This window comes from Podarcis muralis, chromosome 10, assembly GCF_964188315.1.
Source record: "Podarcis muralis chromosome 10, rPodMur119.hap1.1, whole genome shotgun sequence".
In the NCBI taxonomy this organism is placed as follows: domain Eukaryota; kingdom Metazoa; phylum Chordata; class Lepidosauria; order Squamata; family Lacertidae; genus Podarcis; species Podarcis muralis.
This window is the reverse complement of record NC_135664.1, coordinates 53,442,410-53,461,560: the sequence shown is the minus strand read 5'-3', so window position 1 is coordinate 53,461,560 and position 19,151 is coordinate 53,442,410. Positions and strand designations below refer to the sequence as shown.

Here is a 19,151-nt window from a genome sequence, read left to right as displayed (position 1 = left end):
AAAATGCCACTGTTTTTTTGTTTTTTTTTAAGCCACAACGATTTCTATGCCACCAGTGACTCATACATTGTGGTAAAAATGGCTCTAAAATGTTCATATTCACAGCTTTTCCATCCATGAGTCCTTCCATGTATAACAGTTTTTTACTACATCCCAAGCCATAAAATTCTGTTTTAACTTCCAGAGATGGAAAAGCTAAACATCTTCACACTGAAAGCATGCATTTCATTTTGCTTCACAGCTGGAAAAGAAATCCCTTTTATTGCGAATATCCCATCCCAGACTTGTGTTTATTTCCCTTTCCCTACTCCCTACCCACAAAATTTGGTACCTTATACTGTTTTATTAACTCAAGTCAAACACCCCTTACTTAACCAGCTGATTGATAATCCATCCTTAGAACAGTTCAGCAGACTTCCTTCCTGCTAAACTGGTTGAGCTTGCAGCTCATACTTTCCTCATAACCAAGTCACAAGGTCAACAATGTTTACATCCATTTAGTTACTTATCCTAAGAACATTTAGGTGTTTCAAGCAGTACACTGATGCTGGAAACAAAGGCTTTTGTACAAGGTAGTCTTCTCCCCATACAGGCTGCCCCATTCATTTCAGTGGGGGTTGGATATATGCATAGCCATTAATTTGCATTTCAGTTGAGTGGATAGTTGGATCTGCTGCACTCTCCAGCTGAAATGAATTGTGCTGGTCCCTGTTAAGAAGGGTTCGGTTCTAGCATTAGGCTCTAGCTGCTCTTTTTAGTTGTGTGCATAGAGATTAGCAATTGCAAGAATGTAACCAAGTATTGCAGGCACTGAAGCAGAACTTGTAATTTATTTGCTGGACTTCTATAGTATTGTAAGAAGATTCCAGTTTTGTATTTGTTTCCACTTTGCTTCAAACTTTTTGGAGAAGCATTTTTACTCCACTGATGGGCAGCTTCATTTGAACTCCCGTTTGTCCCACACAGCGTGCAGCCGATTTGGGAAGGATCAGTTTTAGTTTGGGTAAATGGCATTAGGGAACCCTTCCTTCCCCAATGCCATAGTCCCAGTCTGAATCACCTCCCAGGTTGCTATGAACGTGTCCAAGGACAGCATTCCTTTTGGATTTCCCATGTCATATCTAGTTTGGTACTCAGAACTAAAAAGTTCAGTTCATATCCACTGAAGCCAATAATTGTAATTGATTTTCAGACCCACGTAATTGACTTCAGTGGGTCTGAAAATAATGAGCTGCAACAAAACTAAAATCCATCATCATCCATCATCCTTAAAAAGGACAACTACTCATTACCGTTTTGGTGTGTTTTTTTTAAAAAATTACTTGCCCCCAATTCTGAAAGAACTGCTAAGTCACCACCTCTTCTGCTGCTCAGGATATCTTTTTTATGATTCCGAAAGGACACGTTATTTATTGTTGAAGCTTGTCTGCACCAGCTGCAATTCAAGATTATTTGCAAACTACTATACAGCTACCATAGGCGTAGCATAAGAAGCATTCCTGCTTAATGCTTCCTCTGTCCAGTGGTCTCCCCTGAATTGGCACTGATGTTCCCACTGCTCCCATCTGAAGCGCAGAAGGGAGCAAGCTGCTGGGAGCTAGGTCTTAATGATGCATGTCTGATGAGGTTAAATTCTATGAAAAAAGACTAGTGCAGACAAGTCTTTAATTGTTGTTTTTTTAAAAAAAAATCATGATATGTGTCCAGGTTTTTGTTTCCTTTGTCAATTAAAAACTACTGAAAAATTACAACTGGTGTTTACCAATTGAAAATAAAACAAGCTTGACACTGTTAAACATTTATGCAAAATAATTTCAAATGAGAATAAATATTGGTACAAATATTCTAATTCTGCAGTGATATATCATGGCGTAATTACCCCAGGAGAACCAATCTTCTCGGCGGGGCAGAAACAGGTTTCTGAAATCATATTCCCCCTGGGCATTACCTTCCATTCCATTCCTTTCTTCCTATATAAAATGTGTTTGCATGAAAAGTGTGCATTTCATCTTTGCTCTTAGATTATATAGTTGTTCATGGCATACTGGTTATGGCATGAGCAAAAAAAGGCGAAATTCATCAAGACTCTAGGTACTAACATCCAGATTATGAAGACCTTAGGTGAGAACTTCTGTTTCATCTGTACTCATGTCTTAAAGTAACTTTTTTTGCTTATGTATCAGCAGCTAGCATACATAAAAGAAGTGTGTTTATGCAGTTAATTTTAACATTCAGATAGCCTGGAAGAGCTACCTATAATCCTATAATTATTTTAATGAGCAGAAAAACTATCAAATGACTATACACAATTAGTTTCAAAACTAAGGCTGCAATCCTATGCACACTTACCTGGAAATTAAGTCCACTGAGCACAGTGGAACTTGCTTCTGAGAAAATATGCATAGGATTGTTGTGTTAATCATATATAGCAAATAGCAACCTGTATACTAACCATTCTACCTAGTTTGGATATTTCTTTTAAAGGCTATTCCCTTCTTACCATTCCCCAAACACATGTAAAATAAATACTGTTTCTTAAGAGATATATGCATTACTTACAAAGGTATAAACTAGGATATGCAGTGCAATCCTATGCATGTTTGCTCGGAAGTAAATCCTACTTTGTTCACTGGGACTTACTCCCAGGTAAGTGTGTATAAGATTGCATCATAAATTGTGCAACGTTTTATGTACACAAAACTTGATAATTTTGCCTGTTAAGAGTTTCAACCTATGCTTATACATACATATATATATCAATAGTTCAATACTACATGTGTGGTTTTTTCCTGTACTGATAAACATCCTGGATATATATATGTCTGTGATCTAGTTTAGTTTTATATGACCTTGTTTAGTTTTAGTGTCACAATCTGATTGGCTCCATTGTGTCTTCTATATTAGCTGCCAATCATTTATGTTTGTGCACAATTAATAAACCTTCACGTATTAATAGTTAATGTTGAAGTAGTGCTAGATCCCTGCCTATTTTGACACTCCATTTGCTTTCCTCTCTTTCTCTTACATCTTTTACATGACTAAGGATTAAAACATCATCTTATCATAGTTGCGAACATAATTTCACTCAACAAGTTCTGTACTTTTGTGTTTAGCAAGTTAAGTGCTTACAACTTCTCTCTCTCTCTCTCCCTTAGTTACACAGTAAGGATTTTTGAATGTATAGTGTCATCTAAGGTAAGCTTTCATATGGTCCCTGCATATGAAGCTTATGTCTGTTGTTACGTCATACAAAGCCTTCCACCGTATGGCATAATTTTCATTATGTCATTTAATGAAAATGGGGTTGTAGAATCAATATTGTAATAGACTGACTTTTATATCACTGTGCTCTTAACAACTTTCGCTGGATCTGTCCAATAAATGCTTGTGATAGCAACTCCCTGCAGTGACGCAATCACTTACTAACAGCATATGCAGATATAAAAACTTCAGCAGGACGCAACAAAGCCTGAGCCATGTTAACAGCTTACTTTACATAAAAAGCAAGCCATGTATCCAAGCACTCTAGCACCTAAAGCTAGTTATTGGCCTCAAGGTTCAACAGCCTAAAGAAATGACGCTATTTATACCAAACCTAATTTTACTTGAAAAAAATTACACTACAGTGACTTTAAAGAATGCTTTAAAAGCATGCCAGTTTTTTTTTAAAAAAATTGTGTGTCTTGTCTTCTCTATTCACTGAAGATTAGGAAAGCATAGCCTATTTTTAAAAACAAACAAACAAACAAACAAACCCTAAAACCTTCAGTGGCATGCCTTAATTACTTTGAGTCAAGGCAATCCAAATAATGCCGTTTCAGCTGGATATGGGAGATTGCACAGAAATGCAACTTGCAATTTCATTTGGTTGAATGTGGAAAAAGCTTCCTCCCTAAGGGTCAGTGGTAAAACATGACTCTGTAGAGCTGAAACTTACTGGAAGCAATTGGTAAGTTCATCTTCGGAAAGTCCTGGTGCTTTAGGTTTATGGCATGAATCTGAAATGCATCAGAAGGTAAGTTTTTGGTTATTAGAGGCCATGCTAACTCCTCGCATACTGCCAGAACTGGTGGCAATTCTAGGACACTTATAGCAGGGGTTCTCAGGTCCCGCCCCCTTAATGAGCCTCAGGACACTAAGCAGTGATGGGCAAACTTGGCCCTCTAACTGGTCCTGTTAGTTAGGGATGATGGGATTTGTAGTCCCAAAACAGCTGGAGGGCCAAGTTTGGCCATCACTGCGCTAAGGGAACCACTATTGAGTGTTTGTACTTCAACTAGGGTAATGAAGCGGCTGAACACACAAAACTCTTTTGCTTCATGAATCCACAGCATACCTTACCCTCAGATTACCCAGAAGACACCCTGGGTAATCAAAAAGGTACACAAAAGAAGATTGGCCACAACATTGCTAATTAACTCAATGGAAAGGACATGTGGTCTATTGCGTTGTAATGCACCGATGGGTTGTTGACCTGTTTTTACTGGAGTGGTGGGTTTCCTGGTTCCTGTTGCTCCATCTCACACCAGAGCCTATAAAATGGGTGGATAGCATCACTCCGGTTAGGTGGGGCTAACACTGGAATTAATCACATCATTATCCCTTCCCACATGTTTTCCTGCATGCAGACATTGCTGCAGTAACATGTTAAGGAACCATGTGGAAGCTCCAACTGTGCTACCTCACAAACAGGTCCTATTTTCTCTTGGTCTAATGACAAATCATTGGAAGAATCTTCTGCACAAAGGCTCCTTAGCTACAGTAGCCCTTTCTAAGAAGGCAATGTTCACATTTTGACTAGCACTAAGGATGGGCAAAGATATTATTCTCTAAGCAAGTTTGTATAATTTGTAACTGTGAGCACAAAAGTGATCTGCATTCAGCTTCCTAATTTCTTTGTGGTCCCACATTTAGCACCACCAAAAAAAACCCAAAGAATGGTTTAAGTGTTCAGTTGGAACATTCCTAAAACCTTGAAAAAGCATCAAAGGAAATGTTATTACTGTTACTAGGTGTAATAATTGATATTAGCACACCAGTACCACCAAATACTGTTTTCTGAAAAATAAGATCTGCTGGCTTTAATGTCACTTATAAGCAAGTGTGGTTTGGGGAAACTGCTTTACATTTTGTAACTTATTTCTCCTCCACACAACTTGGTACTGCCCCCATTTTCCCCATGCCACTGCAAAACCGCTGAAGTGGTTTGAGTCAGGCTGCAGTAAATACAGTAGGTGTTGGGTTGAGAGTTGTGCAACAATCACCTATCTCACCATAAGCACCCATTTGCTCAGCTCTCAGGGCTGAACAAAATGTTACCTTACACTTGGCTGATTCATGTTTCATGGTGTGGCATAATTGAAAGGAAGTAATGGATAAGACATGACAGCATTCAGCACTTCATTAGATGACAAACGACAGGTGACGCAATGATGTCATGTCACACATCTATTTCAACTGCTGGAAGATGCAAGGCAGAGACACGGAAGACGCCACACATTTAATGTCTAACCATAATGCTACCAATAGGTTATCTATTTATTTAATAAATATGCCCCACACTTCAAGGACCCCAGGGTGGGTTACAACAAGAACTGAGAGGAGAAGGAATTGCCACTGGGAATCTGCTTTTGCATCCCTCTGGGAATCATAATGTGTGCTCTAGTCTGGTACAAGGACTTCCCACATGGATCAGTTGCATCAGATTGAATCTTCTTGCCACCATTTACCGGTACATGTGACTTGCCATCACGTTCTCTTGGGAGAGGGAGTGGAGACTTGCAGCACGATGGCACCAGCTTACCTGACGAGGACTTGCAGACTTTACAGCGGGGCCAACAATGGCTTGTCAATAGCAAGCCCATTGTTGGCAGCATTCCCATGGCAAACGTGATGTCTGCTCTGGTTCTGATTTGGTTCTAAGTCTCCATTGACTGTACATGGAACCAATGAGTCCTTGATAGCCCTCTTCCCAAGGGATCCATTTCAGCCTACATGAAGAAAAAAAATAATGCTGCAGTCAGAGATACATCAAGGCTGCAAATCCTAAATTTGTTTACCTGGAAGCAGATTCAGCTTATTGCACTCCACCCAACCACCACCCACTGTCAATGCCTGTAGGATATCAGGACACTTATAGCTGGAATTCAGTTTTTGCAAACACCTGTTCACTTGATTGCTTTAACTGTTGTCTTCCTCCTTGTCCGTAGGTGGGGTCTCATTCTTCAGACTACTATTGCAAGGGGTGCCCCCACATATCATTGACTCCTATATGAAAGCATGCAACCCTGAGGAAAAGTAAAGAGCCTGGCCACAGTGTTTCTCCGCCACTGCACTGGAAACTGGCAGCCAGCACTGCAGCAGTTTAACTCCTACCATGGCACTCCCACAGCATGGCCCACTGCAGTGCCCCTCCCCTCTTGCTGCTGTTGGAAAGAAAATTCATGCATGGATTGTTTTTTTCAAGTTGAAATGTTGAAGTTGAAGCTTACCCACATGTTTCTATGATCCACATCATTGTGTTTGTTTTATTCTCTCTCTCTCTCTAATGCTGAAAAGCAAAGAAATGGGGAAAAAAGCTATGCCAATACGCATGGGAGCTAATATTTGAGTTTGTACTTTATATGGCTAGATAGATTTTATTTTTTGTGAGAAGCAGGTACTGCTAGACCCAGTGGCAGTGCAGTCAGGCCTTGAAACACATACCTCTTTTGATAAATAATGGATCTAACACTTTCCTAGGCTGCTAAAAATGGACTGTTTGGCACATGTGATTTGCAGCATTTAAAAGTTATTTCAGCGGAATGTATCTTCAGTTAGAAGGGTTTCTGTTCAGCTCACTCCTTTGTGAATCTCTTGGCTACTAAAAGTTTCATGTAATGTACAATAAAGCTGACGTGTTTAAGAGCTAGCTCAGTATCTGTGATGTTTGTGTTTGCTACAAACTGTTCTACCATTACTGTTCTGCCTTTTGTTACTTGAACTGCATTGACAGATACCAGATTATAAATGGGGATGCCAAGAATCAACTTGCATTCAGAGTTTTTGCACGTGGTTGCACAATAACACTGTGTGCAGATTACAGCACAGGCACCAACAGTTAGTTGTGAAATAAAATAGTTGCTTGCACTATGATAAGTTTTACTCAGAAGTCCCACTGAGTTCATTGGGACTAACCAGTGTGTTTAGGGAACGAAACAAAAGGTTTTTATTTTGTTTTTTTTAAAAAAAAAAATTTTTATTGATTTTCCATAGATAAAAAGAAACAAAACAAAAACATAAACAAACACAAAATCGACTTCCCCGTACCACCCCTTTTCTGCATCCTTGTTTCAAGATTTTTCAGCAACCCTTTCGTCATGAACTTATTTTATGTTTCATAAATTTAACTTCCTTAAGTTATTAAAACAGCTGTAGTTCTTTATCTCTTATTTCCCTGATCTTCTAGTTTTCATCCAAATTATAACAATTTTTAAGGTAAACTTTAAATTTGCTCCAGTCATCATCCACCGCCTCCTTTCCCCGGTCTCGAATTCTGCCAGTCATCTCTGCCAGTCCCATGTAGTCGATCACCTTCGTCTGCCATTCTTCCAGCGTGGGTAGTTCTTGTGTCTTCCAATACTTTGCTAGAAGGATTCTTGCTGCTGTTGTGGCATACATAAAAAATGTCTTATCCTTCTTTGGCACCATTTGGCCCACCATACCCAAGAGAAAGGCTTCTGGTTTCTTAATAAAGGTTCTCTTCAGAACTTTCTTAATTTCATTGTAGATCATTTCCCAGAAGGCCTTAATCTTTGGGCAGGTCCACCAAAGGTGATAGAAGGTTCCCTCCATTTCATTACATTTCCAGCATTTATTATTGGGCAAATGATAAATCCTCGCTAACTTAGCAGGAGTCATGTACCACCTGTAGATCATTTTCATAATGTTTTCTCTTAAGGCATTACATGCCGTGAATTTAACACCAGTGGTCCATAACTGCTCCCAATCTGCGAGTTCAATGTCATGTCCAATATCTTGTGCCCATTTAATCATACTTGATTTCACCATTTTGTCTTGAGTATTCCACTTCAACAGCAAGTTATACATTCTTGACAAATTTTTAGTATTGGGTTCTAACAATTCTGTTTCTAGTTTTGACCTCTCCACTTGGAAGCCTTTCTTTCTGTCCTGTTTAAATACTTCATTTATCTGTTGATAATGTAACCAATCTCTCACCTTAAACTTCAGTTTCTCAAAACTTTGCAGTTTTACTTTTTCACCATCCTGTTCTATAATTTCAAAATATTTAGGCCAGTTTGAACCCATGTTCAGTTTTTTCACCTCTTTAGCTTCCATTGGTGACAACCATCTGGGGGTTTTACTTTCAAGCAAGTCTTTATACCGTATCCAAACATTATACAATGCTTTCCTGACCATATGGTTCTTAAAGCTTTTATGCGATTTTACCTTGTCATACCATATATATGCATGCCAACCAAATCTATTATCAAATCCTTCAAGATCCAAAATGTCTGTATTCTCGAGGAGCAGCATATATATGGTATGGTATATATATGGTATGTCTTAAATTTTATTCTTGGCTTTTTGCCCTGCCAAACAAATTTAGATATGTCTTTCTGCCACCTCTTGAAACAGTCCATCTTGTCTATTATTTGTAGTGTCTGAAACAGAAATAGCATTCTAGGCAATACATTCATTTTGATAACAGCAATTCTGCCTAACAAGGAAAGTTTCAGCCTTGACCATATGTCTAGATCTTTCTTAACTTGTCCAACATTTATCATAGTTGTCTTTAAATAAATTCACATTTTTCGATGTCAAATTCACCCCCAGGTACTTCACTTTTTTTGCTATCCCCAAACCTGTTTCATTCTGAAATCTCTCTTTTTCCTCATTTGTTAGATTTTTCTCCAACACTTTAGTTTTTTGTTTGTTCAATTTAAATCCTGCAACTTGACCAAATATCTCGATCAGTTCTAAAACTCTTTTTGTACTAGTGTTTGGCTGCTGTAAAGTCAAAACTAGGTCATCTGCAAATGCCCTTAATTTATACTCTTTCACTCCGACCTGAATTCCTTTAACCAACTGGTCCTTTCTAATCATGTTTAACAAAACCTCCAGAACCGATATAAAAAGTAGAGGGGAGATAGGGCATCCCTGTCGTGTTCCTTTCTCTATAGCTATCTCTTTCGTTACCACATTGTTCACAATTAATTTTGCTTTCTGCTCAGAGTATATCGCACCTATACCATTTTCAAAACCTTGGCCTACCCCCATCCCTTGGAGATTCTTTTTCATAAAGCTCCAACAAATGTTATCAAAGGCTTTCTCCGCGTCCACAAAAATCAAAACCACTTTTCTATTAATGTCCGTTTCCAACAGTTCCACAATGTCTATTATATTCCTCACATTGTCCGACATGTGTCTTCCCGGAAGAAAGCCAGCTTGGTCCTTATGAATCTCACCTATCAGCACTTTCTTAAGTCTTTTTGCTAAAATGTCTGCAAATATTTTGTAATCCACATTTAATAATGAAATCGGGCGGTAGTTCTTAACCTGGTTCTTTTCAGTCTCAGTTTTTGGTATAAGTGAGATAAAAGCCTCTTTCCACGATTCAGGTGCCTTTTTCCCCTCCAGTATTTCGTTGCATACTTCTTTCAATGGTTGCACTAGACATTCTTTCAAAGCCTTGTAATATCTGGCCGTCAAGCCATCTGGTCCTGGAGATTTTCCCAATTGTGTTTTTTGAATGGCATCTATTTCTTGTTCTGTTATTTTCTCATTCAGTGTCAACTTACTTTGTTCTGAAATTTTGGGTAGTCCATAATTTTTAAGAAATTCGTCTATTTCTTGTTCCTTCATAGGCCCTTGTGTATATAATTTCCTGAAAAAACTTTGGAAGCAATTACTTATCTCATTTGGCTTATAAATATTCTTTCCATCTACCTCCAAACAGGTAACTGTATTCAATTTTTGCATTTTTTTCAATTGCCATGCAAGGAGCTTCCCACATTTGTCTGCTGACTCAAATGTCCTTTGTCTCATTTGCTTAATTTTCCATTCTATCTCTTGATTTGTCAATTCCATATATTGCATCTGGTAATACTTTATTTCTCTCAGAATTTCATGAGACTTTGGTTTAGACCTCAGTTTCTTTTCTCCTTCCTTCATTTTTTCCAGAATTCTTTCTTTCCTTTCATTTTGCTTCTTCCTCTTGATTGAATTCTGTTGTATCAGGAAGCCTCGCATCACGGCTTTGCTCGCGTCCCAAATTGTTCTTTTTTCAACTTTTGTTCTTAAATTTATCTCAAAGTAATCTTTCAATGTCTTTAGGGCCTTTTTACAAATTTGTTCATCTCTAAATAGGGAGTCATTCATTCTCCATCTGAAGGATCCAGTTGTTGTCAGTTTCATTTCCATCTTTACTGCGTTATGGTCGGAGCAGGTTTTGGGGCAGATTTCTACTTTCTTTATCTTTGTAGCCATCACACTAGATACCAAAATTTGATCGATTCTTGTCCATGTCATCTTTGATTCAGAGAAAAAAGTTCCCTCTCTCTCGAGAGGGTTCCTAGTTCTCCAAATGTCTATCAAGTCCATATTTTCCGTCATCTCAAAAAAGGTCTTTGGTAATCTTCCTTCTTTAGAGATTACTTGTCTTTGTGCCTTATCCATATTAGTGGAGACCACTCCATTCATGTCCCCCATCATTATTACTTTGCAGTCGAGGTAATCCAGTAAAGTCTCATGCAGCTTCTTAAAAAATTCTGCCTTCCCATCATTTGGTGCATATATTCCAATTATCAAATATTTTTCTCCCTGGATCTGTACTTCAATTGGCAATTGAAGGTTTTTATTTTGTATTGTATTATAACTTTATATTTGGCCTTTACAAAACAGTGCACTGCTCCAAAGCACCACAGACCTTCATGACAGTGAAACCAAAGCCATCCATTAAATCTTGGCTTGTTAACTGAAATTTTACAGAGACTCCTGTAATAGATCATGAACTTGTCATACGTGTCTTCAGTAGACCTCATTTCCATCAATTAGGTCTGAATTTGGGAAATCCTGGCATGCCCAAATGCTAGTTCACAGCTTTGTCTCCGGATAATGCTCCCCAGTGTCCTCAGATATGCATTTCTATGGCAAATGTTGCATGACTCAGAATCTACAGAGATCCTTCAAAACTCCAGAATCACCACCTGAAACGCATTTGTGTGCACAGCCAACATGGTTCACAGAAAATATTCCCTGCATCAATGTGCCCAAGTAAACCTTTAAAATATGTTGTAGAAATTTTCTTTCAGTACAGTTAGTTCATTCCAATGCAAGCCAAGTATAGACTCCATAGATTTATAACTTGATCCACATGCATTCTTCAAGATGTTGTGATGATCAATTGCTTAGAAGGTTATAATGGGGATTAGGCCATTTCACAATCTGGAAAATAGGTCTCTCTGTGACTAATAGCTATGGCTATATGAAAGTTCAATTTTAAGATGCATTATGTACATATCCATGTTTTTATACTGTAAACCACTGTCAACTTGGATTAAGGATGGCATATTAAACAAATGTCCTGCAATGCAATTTACATCAACTTCCACTGCACTCCATAAAATTTCCTCCAAAAGGAATAGGCCTGGCACCCAATGACACATAGCTATACATAAGTAAATCCTATTGTAGGACGTGGGTGGCGCTGTGGGTTAAACCACAGAGCCTAGGGCTTGCCGATTGGAAGGTCAGCGGTTTGAATCCCCGTGACAGGGTGAACTCCCATTGCTCGGTCCCTGCTCCTGCCCACCTAGCAGTACGAAAGCACGTCAAAGTGCAAGTAGATAAATAGGTACCGCTCCAGTGGGAAGGTAAACGACGTTTCCATGCGCTGCTCTGGTTCGCCAGAAGCGGCTTAGTCATGCTGGCCACATGACCCGGAAGCTGTACGCCGGCTCCCTCGGCCAATAAAGCGAGATGAGCGCCGCAACCCCAGAGTCATCCGCAACTGGACGTAATGGTCAGGGGTCCCTTTAAAACCCTATTGTGCCCAATGGATCTTACTCCCAGGGTGGGTAGTGTGCTGTGAGAAAACATGTGTGGCCCCTCCATATGTTGTGGGTCTCCATCTCCCATCAACGGCCAGGAATTAATACTCTACGCCGGTTATTCCGTCTTATCTGGGAATAAGTCCCAATAGGACAAAGGCTGCACTTCTATACCGGTTTCCCTCCGAGCAAGCCCCACTGAACTCCATGGACTTCTGCCTCAGCAACCTTTGGTTGATTAAAGAGGCAACCACCACGCACAGATTGGCGCCACAAGGTAGCACAAGACGCCTTGGGGTGGGCGGAGGTGTTTTTCTGCAACAGGCTTCCCCTTCCAAGTTCGCCTCCGCTTCCTTTGCTGTAGGGAGCGAGGCGCGCGGGGGAAGCGCGAGCCCTGGAGCGGCGGCGTCACGTGCGTAAAGGTAGCTCTCAGGTCGCGGCCGCCTCACAAGCCAGCGGGTTAAATAAATAGCCGGGCTCAGGGCAGGTGTTTCCTTCTTGGCTTGCGAAAGGGCTGCACGAGGCGGCCTCAGCTTGGCTGCCTGCGACTTCCTGCCCGCCTCCAGCCAGAGCAGGGGCGAAAACAGTCCTTCCCTCTCTCTCTCTCTCTTTCGGTTCCCGCCCCGGCGAGGGGAGGCGGCCCGGCTGCTCCTCCTGCCCCGTCGCCGCTGGGAGTCCCAGAGCAGGGCGGCGTCGGCTGGGGAGCCGCCATGGCGCTGCTGCTGCTGCCGGAGCCTCTGAGCGTGGCGCAGCTGCGGCGCCTGGAGCAGCACCGCTACAACGCGTCCGGGCGCTCGCTGCTGGAGCCGCCGCTGCAGCGCTATTGGACCTGGCTGGTGGAGCGCACGCCGGCCTGGCTGGCTCCCAACGCCATCACCCTGGGCGGCCTCGTCCTCAACTTGCTCCCCACGCTGGCGCTCATCGCCTACTGCCCCAGCGCCCACCAAGAGGTAGGAGCAGCTCGCCGCGCGCCCTCGCCAGGTCCTCGCCTCCTCGGCTGCCCCCTCAGCGGCGGCCGCGGCGGAGGCAACGTCCCTCCCCCACCACCGGTGGGGAGACGAAGCCCGAGGAGGGATGGGGCGGGCCTGGCCTGGCTGGGGAGCCGGGAGGGGCTGGACTTGGGGAGAGACGAAGCAGCCTGCAGCAGCGGCTGCCAATGGAAAACAAAACGAGCAGTCTTCGGGACGTTGAGCTGTGAGGAAACGCAGCGCGGCTGGCGGAAGAGGAGGAAGCAGCCTGCCGCGTCGATAGGACTGGCGCCTGGTTGTGTGTTGGGCTCTTCCGCGAAGCCCATTTCAGGACTAGGTGGGAAGGGGGCTTGTGTCGTCCAGGCATGTGTATGGCGCACAACTACTTCTGCCTGTCTGCAAGGGCCACGACATTCGACTTCCCGTCCTTATCTTGCAACGCAAAATAAAGTGGTACCTCGGGTTAAGTACTTAATTCGTTCCAGAGGTCCGTTCTTAACCTGAAACTGTTCTTAGCCTGAAGCACCACTTTAACTAATGGGGCCTCCTGCTGCCGCCGCGCCGCCAGAGCACGATTTCTGTTCTCATCCTGAAGCAAAGTTCTTAACCCGAGGTACTATTTCTGGGTTAGCGGAGTGTGTAACCTGAAGTGTATGTAACCTGAAGCGTATGTAACCTGAGGTACCACTGTAAAGTGGAATTCGAAGTGGTTCGAGAGAGGCTTCGCCTTCCACGATGTTAGGCATACAGACGGCAGCAAAGATCTGGCGAAAGAGGGTTGGTGATGCACAAGCCTGCAGAATCTGTTTACAGGAGGCCAAAGTGGGATGTGCTCAGCAGCAGGGTGCTCCTCTTTCAAGAAGGGCTTTCCTTTCCAAAAGAAAGGAAAAGAACCTTTTGGCTGTGGCCAGACACTTAGGGCTTTCCCCCAAGTAAGTTAGTTTGCAGGGGATCCGTGTCAGAGAGGCCTACAGCTGAGGTCGGGTTACAGGATTGTGGGATGCCTTTTTTACAAAAAGACCACCCAGAGATAGATGTGGAGCAGGATCCTATCTGATGACAAATGAATTTAGGTTTAGTGTAGGCTTCACCAACCTAGTGCTCTTCTGATGTTCTGGACCTTGACAGGTGGGGGTTATAGTCCAAAACATGTTGGGGAAAGTTTACAGCTTTTGTGTGTGATGAGTTGTAGGTATGAGATCAATGCAGGTGCTTGCTTGTTAGGTGGAAGCCAGACCTCTTTCCTCAAGGTAGTCCTTGTGCTGGAGACCTTACATCTGGAGCCATGTGTCAATGACTTCTGTAAATTCTCCCATCTGTCTCTGAGCACAATAACCATTTCATGGAATTCATTCAGGTGGCAGGAGTCATTATCCCAACTGTTAATTGGGGGTGAGCCTAGCATTAGCAATTATCAGGAGAATAGCTTTTTCCTTTTTCCTAATGACACCACTTGTTTGGTGCTGCAGTCTCTGCAGGTGGCAGCAGCACCAACAGTGCTGGGATTTTGCATCTTCCACAGTGCCCTAGACCAAGCATCGTTCTGGGGTGTTTGGGGGTGGGGAATGGAAATGTCAGTAGCCACCCAAAATAGTGGAAGGTATTCTGAGGAAGTTCTGTACAGAAGCCAACTTTTCCTAGGGAGATGGGTGGAGAAAAGAAAAATGCTATAAACTTTCTAGAGAATCCAGCTCAACTCCAGCTTCACTCCTCCATCACCCCCCTGCAATTGCTCAGATAATGTGATTTGTGTACTTGAGTTGTAGAGAGTGAGCCCTTGTGCCAAAAGCTAATGTGCCTGTTTCCTGGGCGTCACGGGGATTCTTCATGCCTATCATACTGCATGGAATGTCACTGTGCAAGTATCTTGAGTACCTGCTGAAGAGTGTGCCACACTGATGAAAGTAGACTCTCAATTTGCAAAAGTTCCCACAATGTGTCTCTGGCTCTCTGTTAATGTCACTGATGGGGTGGAGGAGAATGTTTACTGAAACTACACTTCTGATGCCCCTTCCTACTGATATTTGCCAGTGAGTTCCTGTAACATCACAAGTGCCAAATGACACAACTCCTCCTCACCTCATGTCTGTACTATTTTGTGAGTTTTTAATTTGTATTTCCTGATCTATTGATTTAAAAGTAATCTTTCTGGATATGCTGTTGGAGTGCTTATCCAACAGTTAGTTTCTCCTGTTCTCTTGCTCCCCATCCCCCAACTTTCTGGGACGCCCCCCCCAAGCTTCTTGCTGGAAGCTGATTCCCCTATTGTGCAAAAAAGAAATAAAAAGCTGCAAACAGCAGCAAACTTGTTTTCCTTGCTGAGAAACTCTAATCCCAACACTCAGCTGATGGTGGGTAAGGAATTGCACTGCTAATGGCGCAATCAAAGCCTTTGTGCATATAGTACGAACAATATTGTGGCTGAAATGAGAAGGGTCTTATGGCACCAATAAAGACTAGCAGACTTATTGTGGTATAACCTTTCAGCGTGGTTGCTAGTCTTCAAGGCACCATAAGACTTTTGGGTCTGTTGCAGCATAAACAACCACAGCCACCCCCTGGAAGAGAAGGCTGCAACCTTGATAATCAGTTGGCATTGCTTCTGTGTAAAAAGATAAAATGGTTGTGTCTTCCATTTCTAGTTGAAGTCAAATGTAGATAGGAGAACCTTCTTTACATTAAAAGCAGTTCAACAATTGTCCCTGTTCCCTGGTGGGCTCCTCCTTACTGGAGATATTTCCTGTACCAAGCTAGGGGGGGGTTGGACTAGCTGGATATGGTTCTGTGAGAAGAGTGGGAGAAAAATGAATTGGGAATGTTATTATTTGTGAATAGAGAAGGCAAGTTCAGTTTCTGTCTTTAGGAGGATTAGCTAGTGCTCAGTTGGCTGAAGTGCTCTGAGGACTAGACAGCCTGTCAGTAAACATTAGCATCATGATATTCTTCTTGGTCTAGTCTGCTCTAGTCTACACAGGATTAAAAACATGCAGAAACACCCCTTGAGGCCAGAATTAGCTTGGAACAGTCACATTCAGTGGGTGACAAATGGATATAATCGCCTAAACATTTTACTTCCTCAACAAATGGGAACTAGGGAAGAGACAGATAAAGATTCAACCAATGTTTTTAAAAGAACCTGCTATTTGTGCAGCTTCTGTTGTTGTTTACACCAAGCTTTAACAATGCTCAGAATTATACACAGTCCTGAGTTTAGAAGAGGTCACCAAACAGAAGTGTTCGACAAAAGTGTTACAGAAATTGGCAGCTTGTTTTTCCTTCCTCTCCCTTAAGTCACTACACCGTCAGGAAATTTATGTACCACAACACCAACCAGATACAGGACTAGAGTGTTGAAAAAGCCAATCAAATGTTGAGCTGTTGATAAAAATACTACCTTCCCACCAAAATGTGAATACATTCCCTGGTGCAACAATAAAACTGCTAGCACATTTACAAAGCTAAACAGGGTCCTGTATGGTTTTAAATCACATGGGGAGCCATGTGTTGAGATTCCTGAAGGGGATTGTATTAGATGACCCTGGGGTTCCTTCAAATTCTATGATTCCTCCCTCAAAGCAGCTGAAGTTAAGCATGTTAAGGCAGTAATCCTACAGGTAGTGTGGGATGAGAGCCTAATTATGTCTACTGTGAAGTAAACCATACTTCAGAGACTTATTGGGACTTACTAAATTCTGGGTAGGGTTACAGCTTTTAGTTGGGACCATGTCCCAAGAACTTGAGGCCTGCTGCATGTTCTGTTGCTTTCAATATGAGAGAACTGGGCATGTGCTTAATTAAAAGTGTACACTTTTATATGGATTGTGTCTTTAAGGTTTTAGTTCATGCTGCTAGTGCAGCCTTCGCCAACCTTCTGCATTCCAGATTTTTGGATTGCAGTTCTCTTCAGTGCCAGCCAACTGTAGCCCGAAACATTGGGGAAATGCCAAGCTAGCAAACGCTGTGCTGGGAATTCTCCCAACAGTTTCACTTTGTACTTTTAATTTTGCATCACTTTCGCTTTCTCCTGCATTAATCATGTTTTGCAACTTGCAAGCAGTATCGGGGAGTGAAATTTGCCGTTGTGAGTTTCGAGTCTTTACCGTTGGGGTTAGCTAAGGCTGAACTTGTTTGTGCCTTGTTTGTGCTGCTTTGGCTACTTCTGTAATTTGTAAGCATAGCAAAGCAGGGCAACCCTGGCCTCTTTCCCCTGTTGCTTGCATTTTGCTCTTTTCCTGGTTTCAGCACTATCATTTCTATCTTACCCACTCCCTCCCCCAAATTTCTGGAGCTTGCAGAAAGTCCATTCTTTCCTTCTATCTCACATGTTCCCCATGCATTGCACACCTCCAAACTTGTTTCTGTATGTGTTTCTTTGATTTGTTAGAACTAACAAGAAAATGGGAATCTTGGAGGCCAATAGGCATCCATGCTGAGACTGTAACAGTGGAAATTATTGCAACAGAATCAGTACTTGAGAACATTCTGCTAATATGCCCTTCCACTTGTGCTAGCTGCCAGATGGCAGAACGAGACCTCCATCTCAGAAGAGGTAGCACTTCTTAGTAGCATGTGGGTGTGCCCATGCAGCAGCTTCCATGTTTGCGAAAGGTGTGTGCTGTTGGAGGTGTAGCCTGATCAGAGGACTAAGAATCTTAGGCTAAGAGAAGCTGTAACAGTTATTTGTCTTTAGCTGTGAGCTTGTTTTAACCAGTGGTCCTGAACTGGAGACAAGCAACTTGGTACAGTAGTACCTCGGGTTACATACGCTTCAGGTTACAGACTCCGCTAGTCCAGAAATAGTACCTCGTGCTTCGGCGGCGTGGCGGCAGCAGGAGGCCCCATTCGCTAAAGTGGAGCTTCAGGTTAAGAACAGTTTCAGGTTAAGAACGGACCTCCGGAACGAATTAAGTACTTAACCCGAGGTACCACTGTATTTTTTATCTGCAACCTGCCCTATTTGTTCTGCTTCTGTCCTTAATATTATTTTACTGGTGTTTCTCATATGCAAGGCAGGAAAAAGAGCACACAAACTCCCGGGTTTGAGTGTACACATCTTGTTGGTAGCTGGACTTTGAATACTCCAGGTATTGTTTCAGTGGTATCACAGGTGCATTATATGGAGAAAGTCCCAGGTTCATTCTCTGGATAGGGGTGGGAAAGGCTCCTTGGAGAGCTGCTGCTGGCCAGTGTTGTCAGTATTGAACTAGGTGGACCGATGGCCTGATTCGGTATATGGCAACTTCTTGTGTTTCTAAAATGTTTCCAAACATGGTGGCTTACATTCCCACTGGGTTTTGCTTTGAAGCATTTGCAAGCCCATTTCCCCTGTAGGTCCAGTTACTTTAGGATGAAAGTTGAGAGAGAGACATTAGTGGATTGCAATAGGATGGCTATATATAGAAAGCCTTTTTTGCTGCTGGAAGGGCGTGCAAGGTAACTGATAGCTTAGAAAGGGGAGGGGGTGAAATGTGAGAAACGGCATTCTCCCTAAATGCAGAATGAAACTTGCTTTCTAGAAAATCTAGCAACTTTAAATTTTGCCCCCATTGTTCGTAATTGCCAACTCTTCTGGGGGTAATTATACTTAATTATAATGTGTGGTTTCATTACTTACTAAGAATATGCCTAAGATGAGCATGTAATGAATCAGTCACTGGTTGTGACCTTTGGGGTCACACCTCTTTAATTACAGCAGAGATGTGATCTAAGTATTAAAGGCTTCCCACTCTGTCTCTAGTTCTGTCTGCCATTCATCAGGGCACACTGCCTATTGTTGTAGTTCAGGCTTCCCATCCTCCATTCCACATTTGGGTAAGTGTTATGCTTTAATCAATAGGAGAGGATAGAAATAGCCCCATCCCATTTTTTAAAAATAGGATTTCTGCATCCCATGTGTCGAAGATGCCAGTACATCTTTGTAAAGTTGCTAGGTTTGTCTGCTGCAGTAGTTCCACAAGATAATTGTGTTTCGCGTGCGTATTCACACCTGTCTTTTCTGAGACTTGCAGTTTTGTATCCAGCTCTATAGCTGAACCTTGAATAGCAGAGCAGCCTTCCCCAGTCTGGTTTCCTCTTTCAGTTCCCATCAGCCTCAGCCACGATGGACAGTAGTTGGGGATGATGGGAGATGTAG

The 19,151-nt window shown here is 42.3% G+C and overlaps 2 protein-coding genes across 11 annotated transcripts in view; both read left to right on the top strand.

Annotated features, from left to right (window-relative positions):
• The window catches only part of MYBPC1 (myosin binding protein C1), a 93,033-nt gene extending 86,123 nt beyond the window's left edge, over positions 1-6,910 (top strand). For 7 of the 10 annotated variants that reach the window (XM_077935041.1, XM_077935037.1, XM_077935035.1 and 4 more), the window contains one exon: positions 6,210-6,910. In XM_077935041.1, coding sequence (XP_077791167.1) covers positions 6,210-6,301 — 92 coding nt within the window. In that variant the 3' untranslated portion in view covers positions 6,302-6,910. Of the gene's footprint in view, positions 1-1,857; positions 1,917-3,155; positions 3,196-6,209 lie in introns of all 10 variants that reach the window. The other 3 variants (XM_077935042.1, XM_077935036.1, XM_077935039.1) reach the window with 2 other exon arrangements.
• A 5,850-nt stretch (positions 6,911-12,760) lies between these two features.
• Positions 12,761-19,151, top strand: part of CHPT1 (choline phosphotransferase 1) — an 18,893-nt gene continuing 12,502 nt past the window's right edge. Inside the window, exon 1 of the mRNA XM_028746540.2 lies at positions 12,761-13,000. Coding sequence (XP_028602373.1) covers positions 12,761-13,000 — 240 coding nt within the window. The remainder of the gene's footprint in view (positions 13,001-19,151) is intronic.